The sequence below is a fragment of the Balaenoptera acutorostrata genome, chromosome 3 (assembly GCF_949987535.1).
Source record: "Balaenoptera acutorostrata chromosome 3, mBalAcu1.1, whole genome shotgun sequence".
NCBI lineage: Eukaryota > Metazoa > Chordata > Mammalia > Artiodactyla > Balaenopteridae > Balaenoptera > Balaenoptera acutorostrata.
This window is the reverse complement of record NC_080066.1, coordinates 156,389,417-156,411,745: the sequence shown is the minus strand read 5'-3', so window position 1 is coordinate 156,411,745 and position 22,329 is coordinate 156,389,417. Positions and strand designations below refer to the sequence as shown.

The 22,329-nt window shown below is 41.9% G+C and overlaps 1 protein-coding gene across 10 annotated transcripts in view; it reads right to left on the bottom strand.

The window, feature by feature from the left end:
• NRXN3 (neurexin 3) overlaps positions 1-22,329 on the bottom strand; it is a 1,648,091-nt gene that overhangs the window by 1,584,683 nt on the left and 41,079 nt on the right. For all 10 annotated transcript variants that reach the window (XM_057543493.1, XM_057543494.1, XM_057543495.1 and 7 more), the window contains exon 3: positions 10,303-10,332. In XM_057543493.1, the coding sequence (XP_057399476.1) occupies positions 10,303-10,332 (30 nt within the window). The remainder of the gene's footprint in view (positions 1-10,302; positions 10,333-22,329) is intronic.

Genomic DNA, 22,329 nt, shown 5'->3' with positions numbered 1-22,329 from the left:
ACTCACAAAACAGCATTAATTGTCAGAATTAGCAGCCATTTAAAAGGCAGCTGTTCTTTCACTTTTAAATGGGCTCCAAATTTCAGATCTTCTCCCCGTGTTGGCTGCTTCAACTATCGCTGTTACACACTTATACATACACAAGCACACACAATGGATCCTTAGCCAAATGAATTTTTTAAATGAGCTATATTCAAAAGACCCAAGAAAATATTGTTTACTCAGCGACATTTTCCACACCAGTGCTTGCCATCATTGTTCCAACTGGCTGGAAAGCTTCCAACCTGCACGGAAGCACTTGTCACAGCTCCAGGTGAAAGGAACTGTTTTCTGAGGTGTGGGGGGAGAAAAGAGCAGTATCTCTTTAAGAGTCAACAGTAAATTAACTTGCCCAAAAGAGTGAAATAATTAGCAGTTAGTAGCTTATTAAAAGGATGGCAAAGGCCAAGCTGCCATCTGGGATCTCCAGTTTCTTGTGATTGTTCTTATGTCAAGAGGTGCAAGTTGCATTAGCTTTCATGTCACCGTGCCTGCCCTTACTTTATATGTAAATTTTAATGAAAGATGCGTCACTTTTAAAATCAGACGTCCATCACAAAGTGCTATTCGTCTGGCTTTTTACAAAGCATATGGTCTTTTCTACCCCTGCTGTTCTATTCAGCACTAAATGCCTTCAAAAAAAGAGGAAAACCCAATGATATCAATTAGATGTTCTCTTTGTGCAGAGGGAGAACTGAGTATCATCAAAAACCGAGCAAAGCTCCACCTCACCAGAGGGCAACATTTCTGCCTCTATTTACACACAGTGAAAACCACAATGCCTCACTGTCTTGCAAGGTTAATCTTTCATAATGAAAATTAAAGCAATCTGAAGACTGTCTGCCGATTACTACATGGAATCACACAGTTTTAAAGGAAGTAGGGGGAATAAAATATATTTATTAAAAATAAGCAATAGGAAGTGGCAGGACAGAACCTTATGGGATGATGGACACATTGTATATCTCAGTCTGGATGGTATTTAACATGGGTGTATATAGGTTAAAAAATATTTAAGCTGTACACTTAAGAGTATGGATTTCATATGATTTATTTACACTATGTATGCTGTCCTTCAGTAAAGATAAACAAATAAATAAATGAAAAATGCCCAACATTTTCACATACAAAGCAAGTTCTCTTTTCTGATTCTGAGAAGTTAAAAGGTGGAGACTCAACTAACTGAATTGTTACCTGACAGTTTCCCTTTAAAATAAATAAAATCATTTTAAGACTACATATATAATAATAAGTCGAAAACAGAATTTATGTAAGGCTTTAGAAGGAGAGGTGGTTTTGACATTTGAAAACCATTTTCAAACTCTACTGACTGTTAGCAAGATATCAGAGGACAGGCCCATATTTCCTGGGTCAGCCCTGTGTACTTAATACCTAGCAAGTGGCCTGGCCCGTTGTTGGCTCTCTGTCAATATTTGTTGAATGCTGAATAACCATTGCTTTTCAAGGGTTAAAGTACACAATCTGCTAAATTCAGATGTATATCACACTGGAATGAATTATTTTTAGTACTCTACGAATGAAAGCTACGTGTAATAACATACTCAACCAGTGTAAACCTATTAATAAGTATTTGGACAAATTGTACCTATACCCAGATGCATATACACTGCCCCACACACCTGAAAAACACACCATGGCATAGACAAACCTAAGCACATAAGGAAATGCATTTTGCTTGAATTCTTTATAAATAAGATGTTTCATAAAGATAATACAATTTAATAAAACATCCTGTAGATGTTATCAAAGTTGAAAATTATATGTCCTCTACGATTAACCAACTTGCCTTGGTAAGCAAAAGTCTATACACGTACGTAGGTCACCATTCACCTTGGAGGAGAAAGAGTTTTATGATATACACACACAGAAACGAAATCTGTGTGTAAACACTAAATCCAAATAGATAATTGAGAAGGAGGAAATAGACATATTGGTTAGAAATCTGAGAAATATTTTCCTTTATATATAATGCCAATTGGAACTTAATTGAAACACCCCATTGATCCATTGTTCATTTTACTAATAAATCTACTGTTCACATTTACACATCTTAAAAAATGCTCCACGAAATACCTGTTTTTAAAAAATTTCTTCAGTGTCCAATGAAAATTTCTAAACAGGGAAGGAGAAAAAACATTTTTCATGTTTTAAAGCACCATTTTAGATATCACTGTCAAAAACGCAGAGTTACTAAAATCAAGCAATTTTACTTCCTGTGTTTAAAATAAACCTATTTTCCCCCTGCAGACTTTCAAAACATTAGAAGAAAATAAAAAAACATGGAAAATAGGCTTCTTTTAAAAACAAAATGATGTTATTCATTGTCAAGAGGACAAATCAGTGGTGGATGAGAAACAGATGAGGCAAGAGATGGAAATATAATATTGCCCCTATTTTATTATAATTAGATATTTATAGAGCACAGATGAGTTTATTTTCATAATTAGTAGCTGGCATTGCATTTACTAATTTGCATAAACAGTTGGCTATCAAAGCAGTAACTTATTTGCAGGGCTCTTGAGTCCTAGCAGGGACAAGAGAGGCCTCAACTCCCGAAATGAGCTTTTTTAATGTTATTACCAGCAAAATATAATCTACATGAAATCATGTTCAAGTTCATGTAGCTTAATTATCTCTTTCCAGTTTGGCCAGTGTTGACTAGTTCATCATTAAAAGGCCAATGATCAAATCTACAGGGGAAAAATACATATAAATTGGAAGGGGTCTCTAAAATCTGATGGATTAAAGTAAACTTAGGGTCAACACTATCTAGTCTAGTAGATAAAAAGTTCTGTAGAGCAAAAGGAAAAAGGAATTAAATGCCCCCTAGCCACCCTTACTATTTACAAATTGTGCTGGTTCTTGGCAATTGTTGAAGGTGTCAGTGACCTCTCTTCTTGGTCATTCTGGGCATTCTCCATACCCTCTCCACCCATGCCCACTCCCCTCTACAAAACTAACTTCAGCCAACACATGGCTCAGGCTCCCTGGCAGTAGTGCTAAGGGTAGGAAATATTCCTGGTGCCCTGACCACCGCTGTGGGCAAAGCAAAAATTAATCAAGCATGCTGCCTACTATTGACATTCAGCAAGAAACCTTGGAGGAATATTTTACTCCTCTTTTCTCCTCAAGCCAAAGGCCAAAAGCTTGTGGTTCACGGGCCAAATCATTTGGCTCATGTGAGTGTATGTGTGTATGTATACATATATAGAGAGAGAAAGAAAGATGCCATGAGCTGACATTTTTATAAAATCTACTCTGGCTTATCTTGAGGCTCTGGTGACACTGGGCATGCATTCTTGCATGGCAGCAATCAGCTGGAGCAAAGTAGAGGCTGCTGCCCTTGACGGGATTTGTGCTTTCCAGTTTGCCACAATCTGTACCGCTCCCTACTGTTGATCTTACACTAGGACTTTTCTTACTACAAGATCTGCTCCTTGATAATACTTGTCAAGCCCCTGTAGGCATCTGAGTCTGCAACACCTATTCCAAGTTCATTTTAATGCAAAGTATTTGGTAATCTAACCCAGGATTGTCAATCCCCAAACTGACAAGAAAAGAGGGATGGAGGCCAAAACACACTCTAAACACTTAAACAAAGGCAGTCAAAATCAAGTCAAAAAAGCTGACCAAGACTGATTGCTGAAGAACTCCTTTGGTCAGCTGCTTCTAGTTAAAGTCATGTTTGCTTTTGGCCCAGTGCAGCCCAATGACCTCCTGAATGTGTCGATTATCGTTATAGCCTAAACATCCTGCTCAGTTTTGTAGATTTAACTTCACAATTCTTTCCACTACACGTTTACTGCTTCATCACTCAGCTTTAAAAGAATGACAAAATCTGAGGCATTCTTTTCTCTGACAAGCTCCTAAGAATATATCCAAAGACTTTCTCACCTTTATTCGGATGTAATCTATGACCATTTCCCTCCGTCACTTGCACACACAGAGCCAAGAGAAGGCCTGAGTGAGGAGGGAACTGGAGCCAGAACATCTGGCCTCACTCCATGACCTACTGGGGCTCCTTTGCTCAGTTGGTTGGGGTAATGAGGGTAGTGATAAGGGGCATAGGTTGGTGTACAACTCTGGACAAAGTACTGAGCTACGCGCAGTATGGGTGCAAGGTTCTTTAGGGACTGGGGTGATTGAAACACATGAATAAGTCTGATTCAGGGCAGTTTGGCCTAGGTACTTTATAACAGAAACACGAAGTCTGGCGCACCTAGGAAGCTTGAGCCCTAAAGGGTGATAAGGGGGAGAAGGGTGTTCCAAGGACATTCAAGAAAGAGGATAAGAGCTTGAGGAAGAGCCTGAGGCAGGAAACCATAGTGTGGATTCAGGCAGAGTGAGCTGTTGACTTTAGGTCGAGACAAGGGGCCTGGTGGGGGTGAGAGTGCAGAGTAGGCTAAGTTATTGTAGAAAATAAAGTGGAGAAGGCATGTTGACAATTATCTAACAAGAACCCTTCAAAAGCTTTTGAGCAGATTGGCTACACAATCCGATTTAATTTTAATTTTGCTTTATTTTCCCTTTTAGGAAGATGACTGACAGCAGGATAAGAAGGATTAGAGGTTCTGAGTCCCTTCTTGGTATATAACCTCCTATGCTTGACCCATCTGGGCATTAAAAAATGAATACGTTTGTCTTCAATATACTTGCAATCTAGTAGTGGGGAGTAGCCCAATTCCCAAATAAGTTTAATATAGGACAGTAGAGGGGTACATGGAAGGAAAGCTCATATCTGAATGGAGCGTGCAGAGCATTCACATCCTCAACTAGGAAAGAAAATCTATGTATGATTTCAGTGGGCAGAAACAAGAGGAGGGGGAGCTGTCATAGGGGAGAAAAACAGAGTAGGTAAAACTAGGAGACAAGGAAAGGTCCAGTAAGATTATTTGGTATCATATTTGGCTGTAATTTTGCATCAAAGATTCACAGGGGGGAAGGTTCAAGGTAAAAAGGCCATATTAGGGATGGCTTTAAAAGTGAGATAGCTAATCCTGCACTCCATATGGGGGACAGCAGAGCTTAAGCAGTTCTCAGTTACTGGACAGACTGGAAGAGAACAGAGACTAATTAGGCTAGGGCACTAATCTAATAAGGGCTAACTGGGAACTGAACCAGAGTGTCAAATAGAGATGCAAGAGACATTCCAAAAAAAGAATCCCAACAACCTCTCTTAACATCACCTGGGAATAGGAAAGTTCAAGAAGGAAAAAGAAAGCAATTGCTGAGTTCAAGCCCAGGTGATAAGGAAGACGGGAGAACCATTAACAAAAATAAGGAAGCTGGTTTGTGGCCAGATGGTGCGAAGGTTGACTTTAAATATTGAAGTGACAGTACAGTTATATGGACATGTGTTATGGAGAATGCAAAGTGGCAGGTTGGAACTTGAGCCAGGTCAGTGCCAGGGAGATAGTTGGGAGGCATATCCATGGATGTCATCCTTGGATCCAAGAGAAGCAGTATAGAGTAGTGGTTAGATGCTCAGATTCTGAGTTTCATTTTTAGTTAGTAGCCGTCTGACTTAAGTTATTTAACTCTCTGAGCCTGGATCTACTTGTCCATAGAGCAAGGATAACACTATCATCTACCTCACAAGACAGCTGTGATGATTTAGTGTGATAAGGCATATAAAGCACATGCCACAATGGCTGCCACATAGGAAATGATCAATCAGTGTTAGTAGCAGTGACCGGAGAAAGAAAATAAGATACCCATGTGCAAAATCTAAAAACACTAAAGACCTCTATCTTATGAGATGTTTTAGGGGATTAGGGAAAGAAAAGGAGAGAGGTTCAGGGGTTGGAGTGGAGGGCAGGGGAGACTGACCCTAATGTGTTCTCAAAGAAGCCAGTGGGAGAAGGGACAAGTGACACAGTGCCACATGCTTCAGAAAGGTTGTGTCCTGGGCAAAGGCTGGTGACTTTGCCTATGAAGAGATCACTAGAAGCCTCTGGTTGAATACAGTAAGTAGAGGAGTGGAGGGGGCAGCCAGATGTACCCTTTCAATCGTCATTCCTCTTCCTCGTCCCCCTTTCCCACCTCCTTTCAAAAGGTATCAAGCTCATAACAGGGTAAGAGTTCCCCATGACAGATTTCTGAGAATGAACCCCGCCTCTGTGATTAGCATAAAAGGAATAGGCAATCAATTAACCCCAAAGTGACAGGACTGAACTACTTCAAGGTAACCATACATAACTTTTTAAAAATCAAGAAAGGCATGAAATTCAAATGAGAGATGGCCAGTTCACAGACTAGTCATCAAATCAACATTTTCAATATCTTGCCAGCCCCATCTTTCTTCAACATCTTCACGCCAGAATTCACATTTCCTGTTTCTGTTATTTGCCAATCTTTACAGGAAACAGAGGCACATGGCTTCACAGAGATAGGGACTGGAGAGTTAGGAAGGAAAAGGGGAGAAGCAAATGCAAATACATGTTTATAATTTATTAATTAACCTCTCCCTTCAGTCCTGAACAGCTAATCCAATTTGAGCTGGTGAGGCAGGTTCTCCAGGCTCAGGTCGCTGACAGCTTTGATTAGGAATGGATGAGTGAGCTGTGGTACCCAAAGGTGTGAAGCACTGAAAGGCATGTCAGATCATCAGAGCAAGTGCATCTGCTCAGCGCCTCTCCTTTTCCCAGGCTACCCAGCAAAAGGTGGACTTGGTAAGTTAAAATCCAGTGTTGCCTCTTTCTCCGTTTTCTCCTTATGATGTAATGCACTGTCATTCCTATGTTCTTCCACACCTTCAGTCCCACCATTCTCAGCTCATCACCCCCAATCAGAAGACTTCCACTCCCCAAAATACAGAATATGTAACACAGAAGATAAAAGAGCAATAAATATCCCCCAAATTTCACATTAAATAAAATTTCAAGCTATTCACCAATACTCTCCCCTTGCTCATCTATCATCCTTCCCTCCCTGAATTCAGTTATTCCCAAGTGATGAAACATTGGCACTCCATTTCACATCTTTCCCGTCCCTTCAATACATTTACTGGAGGGGATCTTAGAATACCCTGATTTAAGTAAAACATATCTTCCCAACACTGGACAACCACTTTCAGAACCCCCCATTCCTGCTAGAAACAGCACACCATAATGGGTAAGGCTCATCCTGGATTTAGAGGGAGGCAGGCCAACTCAGAACGATCCCCAACCACTGAGTATGAAGTACATTGAAGGAAAATGGTAGCATTGGCTTTTTATTTATTTATTTTTTTAGTTTTTGTTAAAAACACTGTTAAAATCTGGACTATATTCATCAGAATCACAATTCCCCTTGGATACATGAATATTTCAGAAGGCAGATTGATAGTTATAATGATAAAAATAAAATGATCTCTACCTTTACTTCTACCTACAGAAAGGAACGTCCAGTTATGTAGAGGAAGCATGGTGTCCACCATGGAGGCGGCAAGAGAAAGAGAGAGAGAGCAGGGAGAGTAAAACATCAGCACACTGCAGACACACAAAGAAATGTAACACACATAGCAAAACCCACAATAGTAATGGCAACAGCAGTACAATCTTGAGAAGGCAGCACAAAATAAATGCACAATGTTTTGCTTAAACAGTGTGACCAGCAAGGCTGCTTCCATCAGCTTCATGTTTAAGCTTTTTCCCATTAGCTTCTTCTCAGTCCCATCCTTAGAAACATGACCAAATCTGCATGCAAAAGCACTGCATAGCCACATGTATGTGAAATTGCACACACTTAACCAATGTAAAATTGTTTAGGGAAAGTTTCAGAGAATCTAAGTTCTCCTGTATTTTCTCAACATTAATATGAGTCATGAGGATCAAGAGTATGACATACATGTATAGGTGGTACACACACAATATACATAAGTATTTCCACACATATTTATGGGCATCAAAAACAAATTCTGGAGATTCAGCAAGAACCAGACAGAAATCTCTTTCTTTCATGTTGAAGGAATAAGGAAAAGGAAAGGAGTATTGGCTTTTTAGGTAATCATCACAAGGGCAAGAACAGACAAAGGGTGGGAAATGGAAAAGAATGAGAGGAGGAGGAATGGGGTCAAAGGACCTTCTTAAAAACAAATTAAACAGCAAATTGCACCTTCAAATCTTAGTGACACTGACCACCCAGAAGAATTCTGCATTCTTTTTTGAAAACCTGTCTAAAGAGGGATTCACAGTATCCGTGTCTGTCATTATTTCATTGCCTAAAGCCTCTTTTTCTAGAAGATTCCTGACTTACCCCCCCAGAGCATATGTACATAGTATGTCTGAATTCTCTACTCATGTACACTTCAATGTTGAGTGCCCAAGAGAAGTTGAGTAGTAGGCAGAAAAGTGGGAAGGGTATACAATACAGGTTCTCCAAATGCTTTTCACACCAACGTTGGGATTTAGCCCTCTGAAATGCCTGTGCTTCATCAGTGGGTCTGAAATGAACTGAATCAGGATTAAAGAAGTCCCTACCAGCCTATCTCATCTACCTAGACTCTATGCTATGACATCAGCCGTATGATACACTCAGACTTCCAAGCCACTGTAAAAGCTAGAACTCCAAAAGGGCAGCTGGGAGCATAAGATGAGACAATGTAGAAGGGCATTTTGTCATCAGGACTCTGAGGGCCTGCTTTTTCTGGTGGAACTTGTTATCAACGTTGGGCCACCGAATTCCAGCAATTCATAGAACTTGGGTCTTACCACTCTGTAGAGATATGCATAACTCTCTCAAACTACCTGGATGCTAAGTCGACATGAAGAGCACCCCCTACTCATATTCACTTCATAGTAACCTGCTGTAGGGGGATCACTTCTCTCACTCACCTACAAGAATAGAGAGACTTCATCCCAACCTCTTCCAGAGCGCCATCTAACACTGGAAAACTCACCTGACCCCCTCCGTCCAGCTCTGTTCTTTGACATCTGCTCCTATACCAGACCATGTGTTCATTGAAATGCCCAGAGTCCACATCATGGATCTTGGCTCAGGTCTGGAGGATACAATTCTGTTGATAAAGTGTGCTTCCTCCTTGTTCTGCCTTATCAAGTCAGGACGCCCTCAATTGCCCACCTCTGCAGCTACCTGGACACCATAAGCAAACTTCCCTCAGACCTGGGTTGTTCTGATCATACACTCCCCTTTATGGCAACACTGTCTGATGGATCCAGTGTAAGGAAATGGGGGTGTTTGTGGGGGGTGTCCTTCCGTGCTGCCCCACCCTACTCAAAAGATCAAGAAAAAACGGCAGAACACGGAAATACCCCTCCTTTCCCTTTTCTTTGGCCCTCCAAAAAAAGGCACTGAGTCCCATGTGTATTTTGAAAAGAAATAGACAAGAGAAATTAAAGTACAGTCTTTTGGTGTCAGGGCGTGGCAGGTAGACCCATCTTGCAATCATTCCAAAGTGCAGAAGAAACACAATAGCAGCAATTGAACGGTGAAGAAAAAGACAATTTTAAGTAGGCTCAGTTCTTGAATCCTGATTTAGGCTGATAATATGGAAAATTTTTATTTAGGAGAAAAAGGCTTCATTCACAGCCCACCCTGTGCTTAGCTGAGCTGAATTTCCTGCACAGTTCATTTCCTGCATAATTGAATATTTTAGGTTGCAGATGCTGAATTTACAGATCTTTATATGCAGTTTTCTTCAGGGTGTATAATGAGTTAGAATCCTGACATGAGGACATTAGCATGTTCTTTCGGTGGTTTTTGCTTTTATACAAAACTGAAAACAGTCAAACCCCCAAGGGTTCCCTTTGACCATTCGGGGCTGGGGCTAAAAGTCATTACAATGGGCAGTGGGATGGAGGGGAAGACAAAAAGCAAACCTTTACTCAGAGTGAAATTCAGAGAAGCCCAGCTCCTCTCCCCCAACCTGGGGCCCCAGCATGGGGCTTAGGGAAGAAGTTAACCGCTCTGTTGCTCTGAAATTAGCTTCATTCACCCCCATTATCGACACCGTCATGGCTTGTTTCATGCTTCTCTCTTGGAGGCAGCCCGGCAGAGCCAGTGCCCAGGATGACAAATGATGGTGCATAATGGAGAAGCCAAGGGGGTGATGGGGGCGGGAAACCACGATGCATTGGGAAAGGTGCCCCCCACAGCAGGATGGCTCTGCTGCCAGCCTGGCCCATGGCAGGAGAGACAGGCAGCAAATGGCCTGCCAGGGCTGATGAGGCTCTGAGCGACCAGCCAGAGGCATGAAGGCAAGCAATTCAGGCAGCTGCAGCACCACAAGCACAGAGCACCTACCTTGTTCACTCATCATGAGGTGGGAGAGGCCTTGAGGAAGGAAGAGAGGGGAGAAGAGGAGTCGGGGTTGGGGGGGAGGGGAAGGAAAAAAGAAAGAAGACAAAGTTAGAATCCCAAATGCCAGGCAATCTTCTCTTAATTCTTGAGTGGAAGGAGTGGCAGGGGCATTCACACATACTGAGGAACATGCAACGAGCACTGAAATGCAGGGCAGAAAGTCCCGGGCCATCCAGTTCAAGGTCAGTCTTTTGTTTGCTGAACCTCTCGGCCACATCATGAGAACTTTCCTTTCACCATTGTTTCTATGCAATAGGTAGGATTTGAGATAAATCTATTAAAGATTAGGTCCCTTAGGAAAGAGACTCCAGGTGCCGGGCAAAGTAGGTTTCTTTCTTTCTTTTAAATTGTTTTTAATGATAATACATGGTCACTGTAGAAACTTTGGAAAAGTCAGAAAAGAAAAAAGAAAAAAATCAGCTGTAATCCCATATCCAGAGATTACCATCCAACTTTTCTTTCCCCCTAGATACAGCAGTCGCTTCTACAAAAATAGGACCACACTGAACATACAAAATGAGTTCCTGCGGGACTTCCCTGGTGGTCCAGTGGGTAAGCCTCCACGCTCTCAATGCAGGGGGCCCAGATTCAATCCCTGGTCGGGGAACTAGATCCCGCATGCGTGCCACAACTAAGAGTTCGCATGTCGCAACTAATTAGTCCACATGCTGCAACTAAAGATCCCGTATGCCGCAACTAAGACCCAGCACAGCCTAAATAAATAAATGATAAATAAATAAATATTTTTTTAAAAAATGAGTTCCTGCGTTCAAGAGTTAATTAGACAACCTGGAACTATCTCCATATGATCCTTGTCTTCACCCAGTGACAACCACACCCCTTCCCTCTGTCCCTACTCCACCGCCAACTTTTCCTAGAAAGTCCCTCACCTTTGATCACAGAGGTCTAGCCAAGCACTGAATGGATTAAAGAAGGTACACGGAGGCCCAATAAACAAGTAGCAGAACCTCTCACTATGTTCTTGTGGAAGTCAAACAAGGCTCTTAAGAGCTCATTACTTCAAGGGAAGCATAAGCCCTGATACATCTATTAAAAGAAAAGATTTCCAACCAGCAGCCAACCGTGATGGCTATTTGCTCTTCTGTTGCTTTTATTACTACCGGAGTTACTTGGAGATCACCCCAGAGAACTTTACCCAGAGTAAAATTCAGGGATATAGGAGATTAATAAAGAGAAAAATCTCTAAAGTATGGAAATCTGTAAATATTTTTGGAGATAACTAGAGATTTAGAGAAGTAATCAAAGACAAAATATGGGTCAAGCAATTGACATTTTAAAGATCAATGACATATTAAATACATAGATACATGTGCCATAAATGTCAGTCATTTTTTCTAAACAAATTTCATTAAACTATTATCATATTTTAAATGTACCTTTCTGGCATTCATCTCTCAAGGCCTAGGATACTAATACTCATGGAGGAAGGGAATCATGCCAAAGCAAGTCATTCTCATAATTTGTTTTATTTAAAAAATTAAGTTTTGGTATTTTATGGGAGGGGATAAGAAGAAGAAAGAACAAAGGCACTAGATTTGACTAAGAGAAACCTCAGCAGAAATAACTATTCATAAAATGCCTGATATTTCTGGACCAAGCCATAGCCTTCAGCATCCAGATCAAGCACACTAAGAGGGAGGGTCTGGGGCAGGTAGGTGGTGTATGTGAAGGGGGAACGGGAACAGAATAGGTGTGTGAATTCACAGGAGGGTTGTCAGCATTAAGAAACGAGAATAAGGAAGATCTAAAGAGATCCCTAAGGGCAAAATGGAGGTTAAAAATAAAAGGACCATAGTACTATATTGTGTACTTGAAATGTAAATGCTCAGAGAGTAGACCTTAAATGTCTTCACCATAAAAAGGAAATGGTAACTATGTGATGAAATGAAGGTGTTTCATATGAGTGTATCTAATCAACACATTATATACTTCAAATTTACACAATGTTTTATGTCAGTTATCTCAATAAAGCTGGGGGCTTTACGGAGATAACTGTCCTTTCATTTTTTAAGTGAAAGGACAAACATTTTTATACCCGCAATTAAAGATGTTTGGCAGCTGGGAGGTGTGAGTAGAAGAGAGGCAGAAGAGTAAACAAAAATTTGCCAAATGAAGAGGAAACGGGACACTTGGTATTCAGAGGGTGTTCAAAGCCCTGGAGAAGCCCCTACAGTTGGGCCCATTTATGTATTACCTGTGTTTCTTTGAAGCTGTGTTTCCCAAAACACATTTCACTGACCACCTCCATCAACCGCCTGGGGATACTTATCAACCGTGAAGAGCCTGGGCCCCACCCAAGTCCTAATGAATTAGAATCTTGGGGAGGAGTTGGGGAAAGATCTGAATGTTAAATAAGTCGCACTAGTGATTCTTGTACTCACTAGAACTTGAGAGCTACCCCTTTAGAGTGACATATAAATCAAATTTTGGTAAATTAAATTGTATGATAAATGCACTAAGAGGAATTGGATATATAATGGAACCCTGCAGTGGATCCTTTTGTAAAAGGAAGAATCCTTTTAAAATGCAAATATCCACCACCTGTGTTTTAAAATTTAAATATGTACTCGCAGGTTTTATTAAGCTACATATGCAGTTGCAGTATTGTGACTCAAATAAAATGTACATATTCTTCAACTTATAGAAAATCTTAAATAGAAATATCAGAACAGGAATGCAAATCTGAGATCCTGATGTCAAAACTTTGGTTTTGTAGGCAACAAAGCAAAACAGACATAAACAAGTATAACAGGAAATAACATGAGAGAGGGGAGAAACTGTGTAAACATATTATGGTTTGAGTTTTATTTTGCTTTTTGAGAAGGGAATTTTTGCCCTTTCATGAGCTTTTACATTAGTGTCTTCTCTTATACAAACCTACCCCCTAAGCTTGCAGAGTTAAGAACTGGAAACCAGGAATGCCAGAGGGTCTAGGTCTATTCTGAAATTCTGTTTCTCTCCCCTTCCACCCCAAAACACTCCTACTTGCTGCAAAAAGACCTCAGTTCCCCCCAAAAGTGAATGGAAGAAACAAGAATCAATCAAACAAATGATTCAAGTACCTACTATATGTAAAGGCTGCATAAGGTAGTGGGATGCAAACAAGTATGGTACATAGTTGTCAACCTCGAAGAGTTTAGAGTCTAGTTGAGAAGGTGTGTGTGTGTGTTTATATTTACACAAACATACATGTGATATATATATAGTGGTACCTGACAGTGAAGGGTAGGGGTTAAGATCAAGGACTTCAGAGCCAGATTTGAATCCCACCTTTGTTACTTTCTAGTTTGTGACCCTAGGAAAGTTGCTAAACATCTCTGTGCCTTGACTTCCCATCTGTAAAATTTGGATAATTACATGACAAATTCATAGGTTGTTTTGAGGATTAAATAAATGAATATATGTAAAGCAGTGCCTGTACATGGTAAGGACTATATAAGGGTTATTGTTTTTTTTGTTTATGCTATAACAATATACTGATGTGTGAGGCAACGCGAAGCATAGTGCCTGACACACAGTAGGTGCTCCGTATGTATTTGGTGAGTGAATGAGGAGTGAATGATGGGTAATTGGTAAGTGTCAAACGATTAATTCAGACAATAAGGACAGTAGGACTGTGAGGAGGGCCCTGGGTGTGCAGCAGAGGTTTCTGGAGGAAAGTGGGATTTACAATATGCCTTGGAAGACGGTTTAGGATTTAGAGCGATGGAGGACGTTCCAGGTTAACACCACTACCTCCCAAGACCACCAATTGCATTTGTAAGGACTTTCCTGTCAACTTTCTGGAACACCTAGGACACTGCCAGGCACATGGTAGGTATGTAATGCATGCTGTACGAATAACAGTGAACACATACAAACGGTTCATCTGAGGAAGAAGTGAAAGGTGATCTTAAGGATCAAAGTATGGAACCATTGTATGAAGGCCTTGAGTTTCCAGGCTAAGGAAAAAGGACTTGATCTTGCAGCTGATGGGAGACATTGAGGGCTTGTGGGCAGGAGAATGACCCAGGGAAGATGATGTTGAGGAAGATGGCTTTGGCAATGGTGCGGACAGAATGGATTAGAGGGAAAAGAGAGGCAGAAAGATCTGTCATAGGCAGAGGGCCTGAATTAGTATCATGGCAGCAGGAAGGAAAAGGGAGAAAGAGGATTCAACAGGCTTTGGGTGACTGATGAGATGCTTCAGGGGAAGAACGAATGGGAGACTGAGTGAAGCATTGTCAGAAATAGGAAGGTGGGATGGAGTTGGGAGATGGATTTGGAATGAGGGCGATAATGAGTTCTGTTTTAGGCATGATAAGTTGAAGAAACAGAAGAATCACTCAAGCAAAAAGTCTAAGGTGCATTTAACAATATAGGACTAAGGTCTGCAAGAAAGTCAGGACAAATATAAAAGTGTATCACCTCCACTTCATGAAAGAGAGGGTCTGTGCCCATGTAAGTGAATGAATCCTCAAAGAAAAAGGAGCTAGAGCACTGAGTCTTAACCTGGGAGGGATGGGGGATATTAAGATATCCTGGAGGTTCTTTTTTCTACATGCATATTTAACATTAAAGTAAAATTTTACATTCAAAAAGAAAAAGGAACTATATGGCTTTCCAATATAGATACAGAAAAATAATGCTCAAAAAAAAAATCTTAACTGAGAAGGATATAATTAGCAAAGAAGGAAAAGCGATCTATGCTGGCTGTGTGTTATGTATGTGGTTGATGAGGAAAGCCAGGGGTGGGGGGGAATGAAGATCACCCTTCTTGTCAATTTCAGAAACAGAGGGTCAGCAGCAGCCCCCCAGACCACACAGCTAGCCTTGGGACTAGCACCTGGCTGGGTTTGCAGTTTGGCATTTTATCTGAACCTGATGTTCAGGGCTGCCAAAAGACAAGATGTGGGCTGGAACAGGGGGCTCAGGGAAGCAAAGGGGACCACATCTCTCCAAAACAATCCCACCATCAGCTCTGAATTTGAATAGTTCTTCAATGAAGACTCAAAAGCCAGCTCCATAAAAGTTCACCTAATGGAGGGTAGGGAACAGGAATTGAGCTCGGAAGAGCCTTTGATAGTCAGGATATTGAGAATTTTCAATATAGAATTCTTATGGAACTACAATGCCTTTTTAAAAATAATTATAAAAATTAGAAAGCAACTGAAATGTTTCCTATGTAGATGTCACACACTATCAAAGTGCTACCCTAGCTGGATTCAGGGACCATTCTGGATCCCACGAAGATGTCTGATATTTTTTACCCTTCTCTTCACTCTTTCTAGTGCTATATATATCCCATGCCTTCCTGTGCCTATCTATCTGTGGTGCACAGGTTCTCAGGGTACATACAAGAACAAGAAGAGAAAAAGATCATCAGTAGGTAAGATATACAAAGTTGAAATTGCCATAGAACAGACTGCAAATCTTATGTAGATTATATGCAAAATATACGTATGGCCCTCTAAACTATGTTATACCCTTTGGGAAAATCCCTATGGAGATAGCTGCTTTTGCAGCTCAGGAGAATGGAAATGGCTACGAAAGCAAAGTCATCTGTAAGTGGCTGTGGCCATCATGAAGCTTGTCATGAAAATGACTAATATAGAGAATAGAAAACATTTACTGAAACAGGCAAAAAGAAGATGCAGTGTTCAGGAACCAAGCCAGAAGTTGAAGGCCTCCATCATTTAAGCTAGTACTGTGTCCCCCTCAAACCTATAATATCCCACCCCCTCAGATGGTTTTTAATCCTCCTTCCTTCCTTCATTTTGGCTGGGTAATTGGGGAAAGTATTTCAGGGGAGGAAGGAAGTCACTCATGGAAAAACAAAAAAGAGAGAGAGAGATTTGGGGGGGAAAAAAGCAAGTTATCTCTGCCAAGACTTTTCTCTCATTCACTTTCAGGGTAACTTTTCTCCCCCTGTAAAATCCACACATATCATCTCTTTTTCCATACTGAAGTAGAGAAATGAAATGTCACTAATTGCTGTAAGTGCCAAGTGCCAACGTTGAATTTTTATGAAGCCACAAGGACTTTTAAAAAGAGTAATTACATAAAATCAGAAGGTAATGGAAACATTCACCCTATGTTTCTGGAGGAAGTAAGGAGCCGGTGAAGATGGTAGGGGGTGGGGCCTGACAGAAAGAGAAGCCACAGGTAACCATCGTGTCTGCAGGGTGATTGGGAACTTGGACAAGAGAGAAGGGGAAAGAAGAAATACACATCTTAGCATTTTAAGCGCTTAAAAGAGAAGAAATTCAGTTAATTTGGTAAAAAGACAGAATTATAACAGTAGCTAATATCTGTTGACTGTTTGCTATATAGAAGCCATGGCTATGTGTCATGACATTAAATATAGCTCTATGGGAAAGTCATTGCTATAATGTTGATTAATGTTGTTAATGTTTTACAGGTAAGGAAACCAAGACCTAGAGCCAAAATCCCACTTCTTAATAAGTGGTGAAATGTGGATTCTAAGCCAGAAGGTGGATTCTGCAGGCTGGATGGTAGCTATGACACTAGCTACCCTGTCTAATTCAGTGCTGGTGGCGAAGGGAGGAGACATGTCTTGGAGAATTCAGGAGCAGAAAATAGTGTCTGGACATTAATTCAACTTCATTTATGATTCTGGTGTAGCATGATTTAAGGTGCACTGGGGAAACCCTTTTACATAAATGGCCACCATCTCCCTCTCCTCAATCTCCATCCCCAGATTCTACTAAAATATGAAGCTTTTCCTTTCCTGGGTCACTTCTTGGGGTTATTAAGCAACTTCCCTCATTAAAACGCAAATCTGAACACGAGCTGCACTCAGGCTCCTCAGTCATTGCACTGCCCTGTGTGTGAGATCATCAGGAAGCCAAGCTTAAGACCTTTCTTCAGAGACAGGAGTGGCACAGGGACATGTGAGAAGGAAGGATGGAGACACGCAGTCACAGGTTGAGGAAGTTTGCCACCACGGGCAGGGGAGGACACAAGGGACAGGCTGGGGTTGGGGAGAAGGACGCTTAAGGGGAAGAGGTGGGGCCTGAAGGAAATCTCCACCTACTTCCACAGTCACGTCTCAGACCAGCCCTTCCACAGGCAATTTCCTGACCTTCATCATGAGCTTCATCGTGGACTTCAGTTTCCTTGTCCTGTCTGGGGTTCTCCAGTGGCTTACAGCAGAGCCTAGACCTGCTCAGCATTTTGATAAATGACTTGGCTGAGAACATTCATGACATGCTGTCTGGATGTTGTAATGAACTAAAGCTGAAAGGAATAGCTAACTCGTTAGTCATCAGAATTAGGGCCCAAAAGATGTGAGCAGGCAAAAGCAAAATTTAATTTTAAGGGGCAAATATAAATTGTGGCACTTAAGCACAACCTCCCACTACCCCTACCAACCCCCAAAAATCACAAATAAAAAGAAGTCAAAAGCCCCACCTCTTCTTATCACTGACCACAAAACCTAGGGTTCTGGTTCAGAGAACAGTGCCATATATTAGGAGGGGCATTAATGAGGTAGACGTATCCAAAGGAGAAGAATCAGATGGTAAGAGGTCCCAAAGCATGTCACATGCAGAATGGCTGAAGGAACTGCTTTGTACAGCCCAAACAGGAGAGAGCCAGGTAAGGACATGAGAGCTACCTTCAAACATTTTAAAAGTTGCACAAGCAAGATAAAGGACCAAGTGCATTCAGCAAGATGAGTGTGGAATAATAGGGGATATTTCACTTGCCAGAATGCCACAGAAGAGAGTCAAAGTGGGGTTTTAGAAGATAACCACCAAAAATCCATTCCAACTCTAAGACATAGAGTTTCTATGAACCAAGATGATTTCTGAAGAGGCCAAGCAACTACTTACTGGGTTGAACCATATGAAATTGCTGATATTTTACTGGTTTTGACCTACAAAAATGACAATTAAAATGGTTCAAACTGATACCCTGAGAACACCACCCATAATCAAAAAGGTTGAAGCACGAAACGAGGCATCAACAAACCACCCAACAGCAATCATGAACTGACATGAACAGAAGATCAACTGTTTACTTATATGATTTTGGCTTTTCCACAAGCCTTGAACAATACTGGGGATGAAGTGAATAGTTGGACTGATGATGGTGATGGTTTCCAGAGGAGAGCCTGTTGCTATTTCTCCAAGGCAGGTGCCTCTGGGTTGGTCCTTCCGTGATGCCACTACATTCCATTCTCACCACTAAGCCCTTTGTTGGATGTAACTGTGCTAGTGCACTCACTATTTGCCTCTAGACCAACTTTGTTCTTACAGCATGGTGACCTGGACTGAACAGAAAGTATTTCCTCAATGGCGCCCATGAATCACCAAAAGTGTCTGCATGGCATAGCCACAGAGAAGAGGAAAGAATGTCTGCAGCACCTTCCCAATCTATTCCACCTCTCTGGAGGGGTGGGTGTGGCTTCTTTTTTCATGAATACCATGGAAGGAAGAGAGATGAAGGCAGTCATGCTTGTCACTCTAAGGGTTAAAGCATCAGCAATTATGGCTTCTAGAAAAGACTCTTCCCAAAGAAGAAGAAGTCCTTGCTCTCCAAATGTCATGAACTTCTCTAAAATAGCGCTTTGTTCATGAATGACATGCAGCTGGAAGGGTCGGCAGATGTGCTAGATGAATTAACTGTATCCAAATAGACCATGGTGTGCTGGGTTTTAAAACTCCAGGGATGAATTTGACAAAATCAAATGGCCCCAAGTCTAAGTCAAATAAACCAATTGCACAAGCGCAGGAAGGGGAGAGAAATGGCTTAGCAGCAGTGCACACAAAATCTTAAAAGTTTTCAGTGACTTTAAGTTCCATTTAATACTATAGTCATTTTTTAAAAAGTAAGGTGTTTGATGCTGCCATTAATAGATGTAGGGAGTCTAGAAAAAGGGAGTAATGCTATCACTCTATAATGAACCGGTTGCAGCATGTCCGTAACACTGTATGCTGTGTGGGCATCCTTCTTTGGAAAGGAAGCAAAAAAATGTTATTTTTCAGAGAACTATGACCTGGATGAAAGAGCTGAAAACCCTTGTATGAGAATGCCCAAAGAAACTGGAGATGTTTTAGCCTTTAGAAAAGAAAATCCTTAAAGACAAAAGCCCTGTCTTCAAACACTGGAAGTGTAATTAGATCTATTTTGTGTGTCTCCAAGGGCTGGAAGCAATACAGGTGGTGAAAGCTATAGTGACTCAGAATAAAGGAGAGCTTGTGAACACTCAGTGCTGTTAGAATGGAACAGAATGGTTAAAGGAGCAATGAGTTACTCATCACTGCAGTGGTTCAAGCCAAGTTTGAATAAACTCTTACAGAAGAGATTCAAAAATTAGGTGCACAAAGAACCTTGACAACCTTTTGGTTCCTTTCCATCTCGGAAATGCTGATTCTAGTAACAAAGTTTATGAACACATACAAGATGGCAAGTAGTGGGGATGCAGGCATGGATAAGTCTCTGTTCTCAAGCATAAGGGACTCCCTGTCCTTCAAGAGCCCACAGTGGCCGATGTGGGCATGTGGGGGACAATACACAGCTGGCTATAGCATAGTGTATTATGATGAGGGCTCTACTAGCCCCGTGACCTAAGGTGCCATGGAGCTCAGACAAAGGGGGGATCATTCATCCCACCCTCCCTTCTATCTCCTCACCCCCACCTCCCTGCTTCCCTGAACTTATGGAGGGTATAAAACAGCAGTTAATGCTGAAGTTTTTAAGTCCCTTCACTTTCCTTTAAAACACTGGTTTTCAAACTTTGGTCATATCAGAGCACCTGGGGGAAATGTCTTACTTCAGTGAGCCTGGATCGCATTCATTAACTCTCCAGGTGATTTTCATGCTCACCAGAATTTGCAAACCGCTGCTCTAAATAATCCAAAACCTGGATTCAAATCCCAGCTCTACCTCCTGCTAACTGGGATTTTGAGCATGTTAACTATTCTGTGCCTTTTTCCTGTAAAACAACTGCATCTCACTTGTAAGATATCTTCTCAGGATCACTGTGACAATCACATGCAACCACGTATAGATAGCACTAAGCAGAGTTCACGGCACGTAGGAAGGGCTCAAAAGCTTGTCGTCACTGCTGTTGTTATTCAGGAGACTGGCGTATCTAGGCCCTCTCTCCTCCACCACCCCCCCTCCCATCTCTCGCCAACATCATTTCTCCAGGAAGCTGGCAGACCTGGCAGACCGCCTACCCAGGCGTCCTCAGATGCCTCCCTCCATGGTCACAGTCAGCTAAGTGGCCGCATAAGGGCACCCACTGTCCTCAACAATCAGCTGTATTCCACCGCCCCACTCCTCCTGAGGCCTAGCCCCACAAACTGACTAGCTTAGCCCAGGAGCTTTCCAGACCTTCCTAGGCAGGTCTTCGGAATGGGAGGGTCTCCAATGCTACCATAAATAGGCTGTGTGACTCAGCTGAATTACAGGGAAGTTCTATGGCCTGTTTTCTCTCCTGTACAAAGAAGGAATTAATCTAGAATAGTTTCTCTTTGGTCTCACCAACGGCATCTTGAACAGCACAATCTCTGAATGAAACTTTCCCATACATGGCAGCACATTTAGCATTCGTTGTCCCTTCCTCCTAAATGCCACCAATGCCCCCTCATTATTGGAGGAACAAATACCCATCCTACACATTTGGCAGGGTCAGCGGTAGGGGCAGTACTATCCCACTGAGACAACAGGGTCACTTTAATGGTGTTTCCAGCTCTAACCCTGACCTTGCCCTCCAGAACTGAGAAACAAACTGGGACCATAACCAGCACCCCAGTGAGTCTGCCTTGCCAAGACAGTAAAGGAGGCGATTTTAAAAGGCTCTAGAAAAAGGCACCAAGGCCTAGTGATCTGCTTCTTTGAGTTAGCCGGAGCTGGAGGCACGCTGGGAAGCAGCTCCTTACTCACACCTACTCATCAGGAACAGCTACAGGAGCCAAGGGGCTCTTCCCAGGCCCCAGCCGGGCAATTAGCTGGGAGCTGAGCACTGCCAGCCCAGCCAAGGGCCCCTTTCCAATCCAATTATGTGCAGCAGTGGTGGATTTCCCTACAGCCTGCATTCCCCGCTGAGCTGAGCCCAAGATGGGCACTGAATAAACACTGGTTCAATTACCTTCTGTCTCAGGGTGAACCCCAACAAAAAAGCAGCCTGTCTTTTAAAGCGGTGTGGGGTAAAACTAAAAACTGAGTCTTGAGCGCTATTCGTTCATTGAGCAAGTGTTTATTCTGTGCCTATGATGTACTGGCACTGTTCTAGGCTGAGACCATACAGTACAGGAGTGTACCTTTGTGGGCTGAACACTCTAGGTGGAACTCCATATGAGACATCTCCAGGGCCAGACATACCAGGCTTTGCATCCTGCTCCACCACTTTTTACTGGGTGGGACTGATGAGTTAATATCCCTGAGTGTCAGTTTGTTCATGGTGAAATGGGTTTAATAACAGAATCCACCTCCTGGGCATGTCAAAAGAATTAACTGATGCACGTAAAAACATAGTATTTCAGTGCCTGGCTCAAAATACAAGCTCAATAAATGTCAGATGTTTTTCTTAATAAATAAGAGAGAAAAGCCAGTGGGACTACTGTCCAAAAGAATAGGAAAGAAAAGACAAAAATATAACGGGTAGTACTGGAGTTAGGAGCTGTCTGTCTCTGGTAATGGAGGAGAAGGCATTTTCCTGAATCCTCCTCCCCAAGAGAGCTCAGTTAGATGGCCTAATCATAGATCCTCAGAATGGAAGAAGCCTGAGAGGTCATCTGATTTAAAGAAGCCTCATACCCAGAAAGGTTAATGACTTACCCAAGGCCACACAGCTCCTGGGGAAAGCAACAGAGCCAAAGGAAGGCAGAATGACAAAGCAGAGACCCCAGGATGCATTTAAATCTTGATACCTACCACACTTGCTTCTGGCCTTGGGTAAAGGATGTGATGTTTTGGAGACCAAGTTTCTTCACCTGT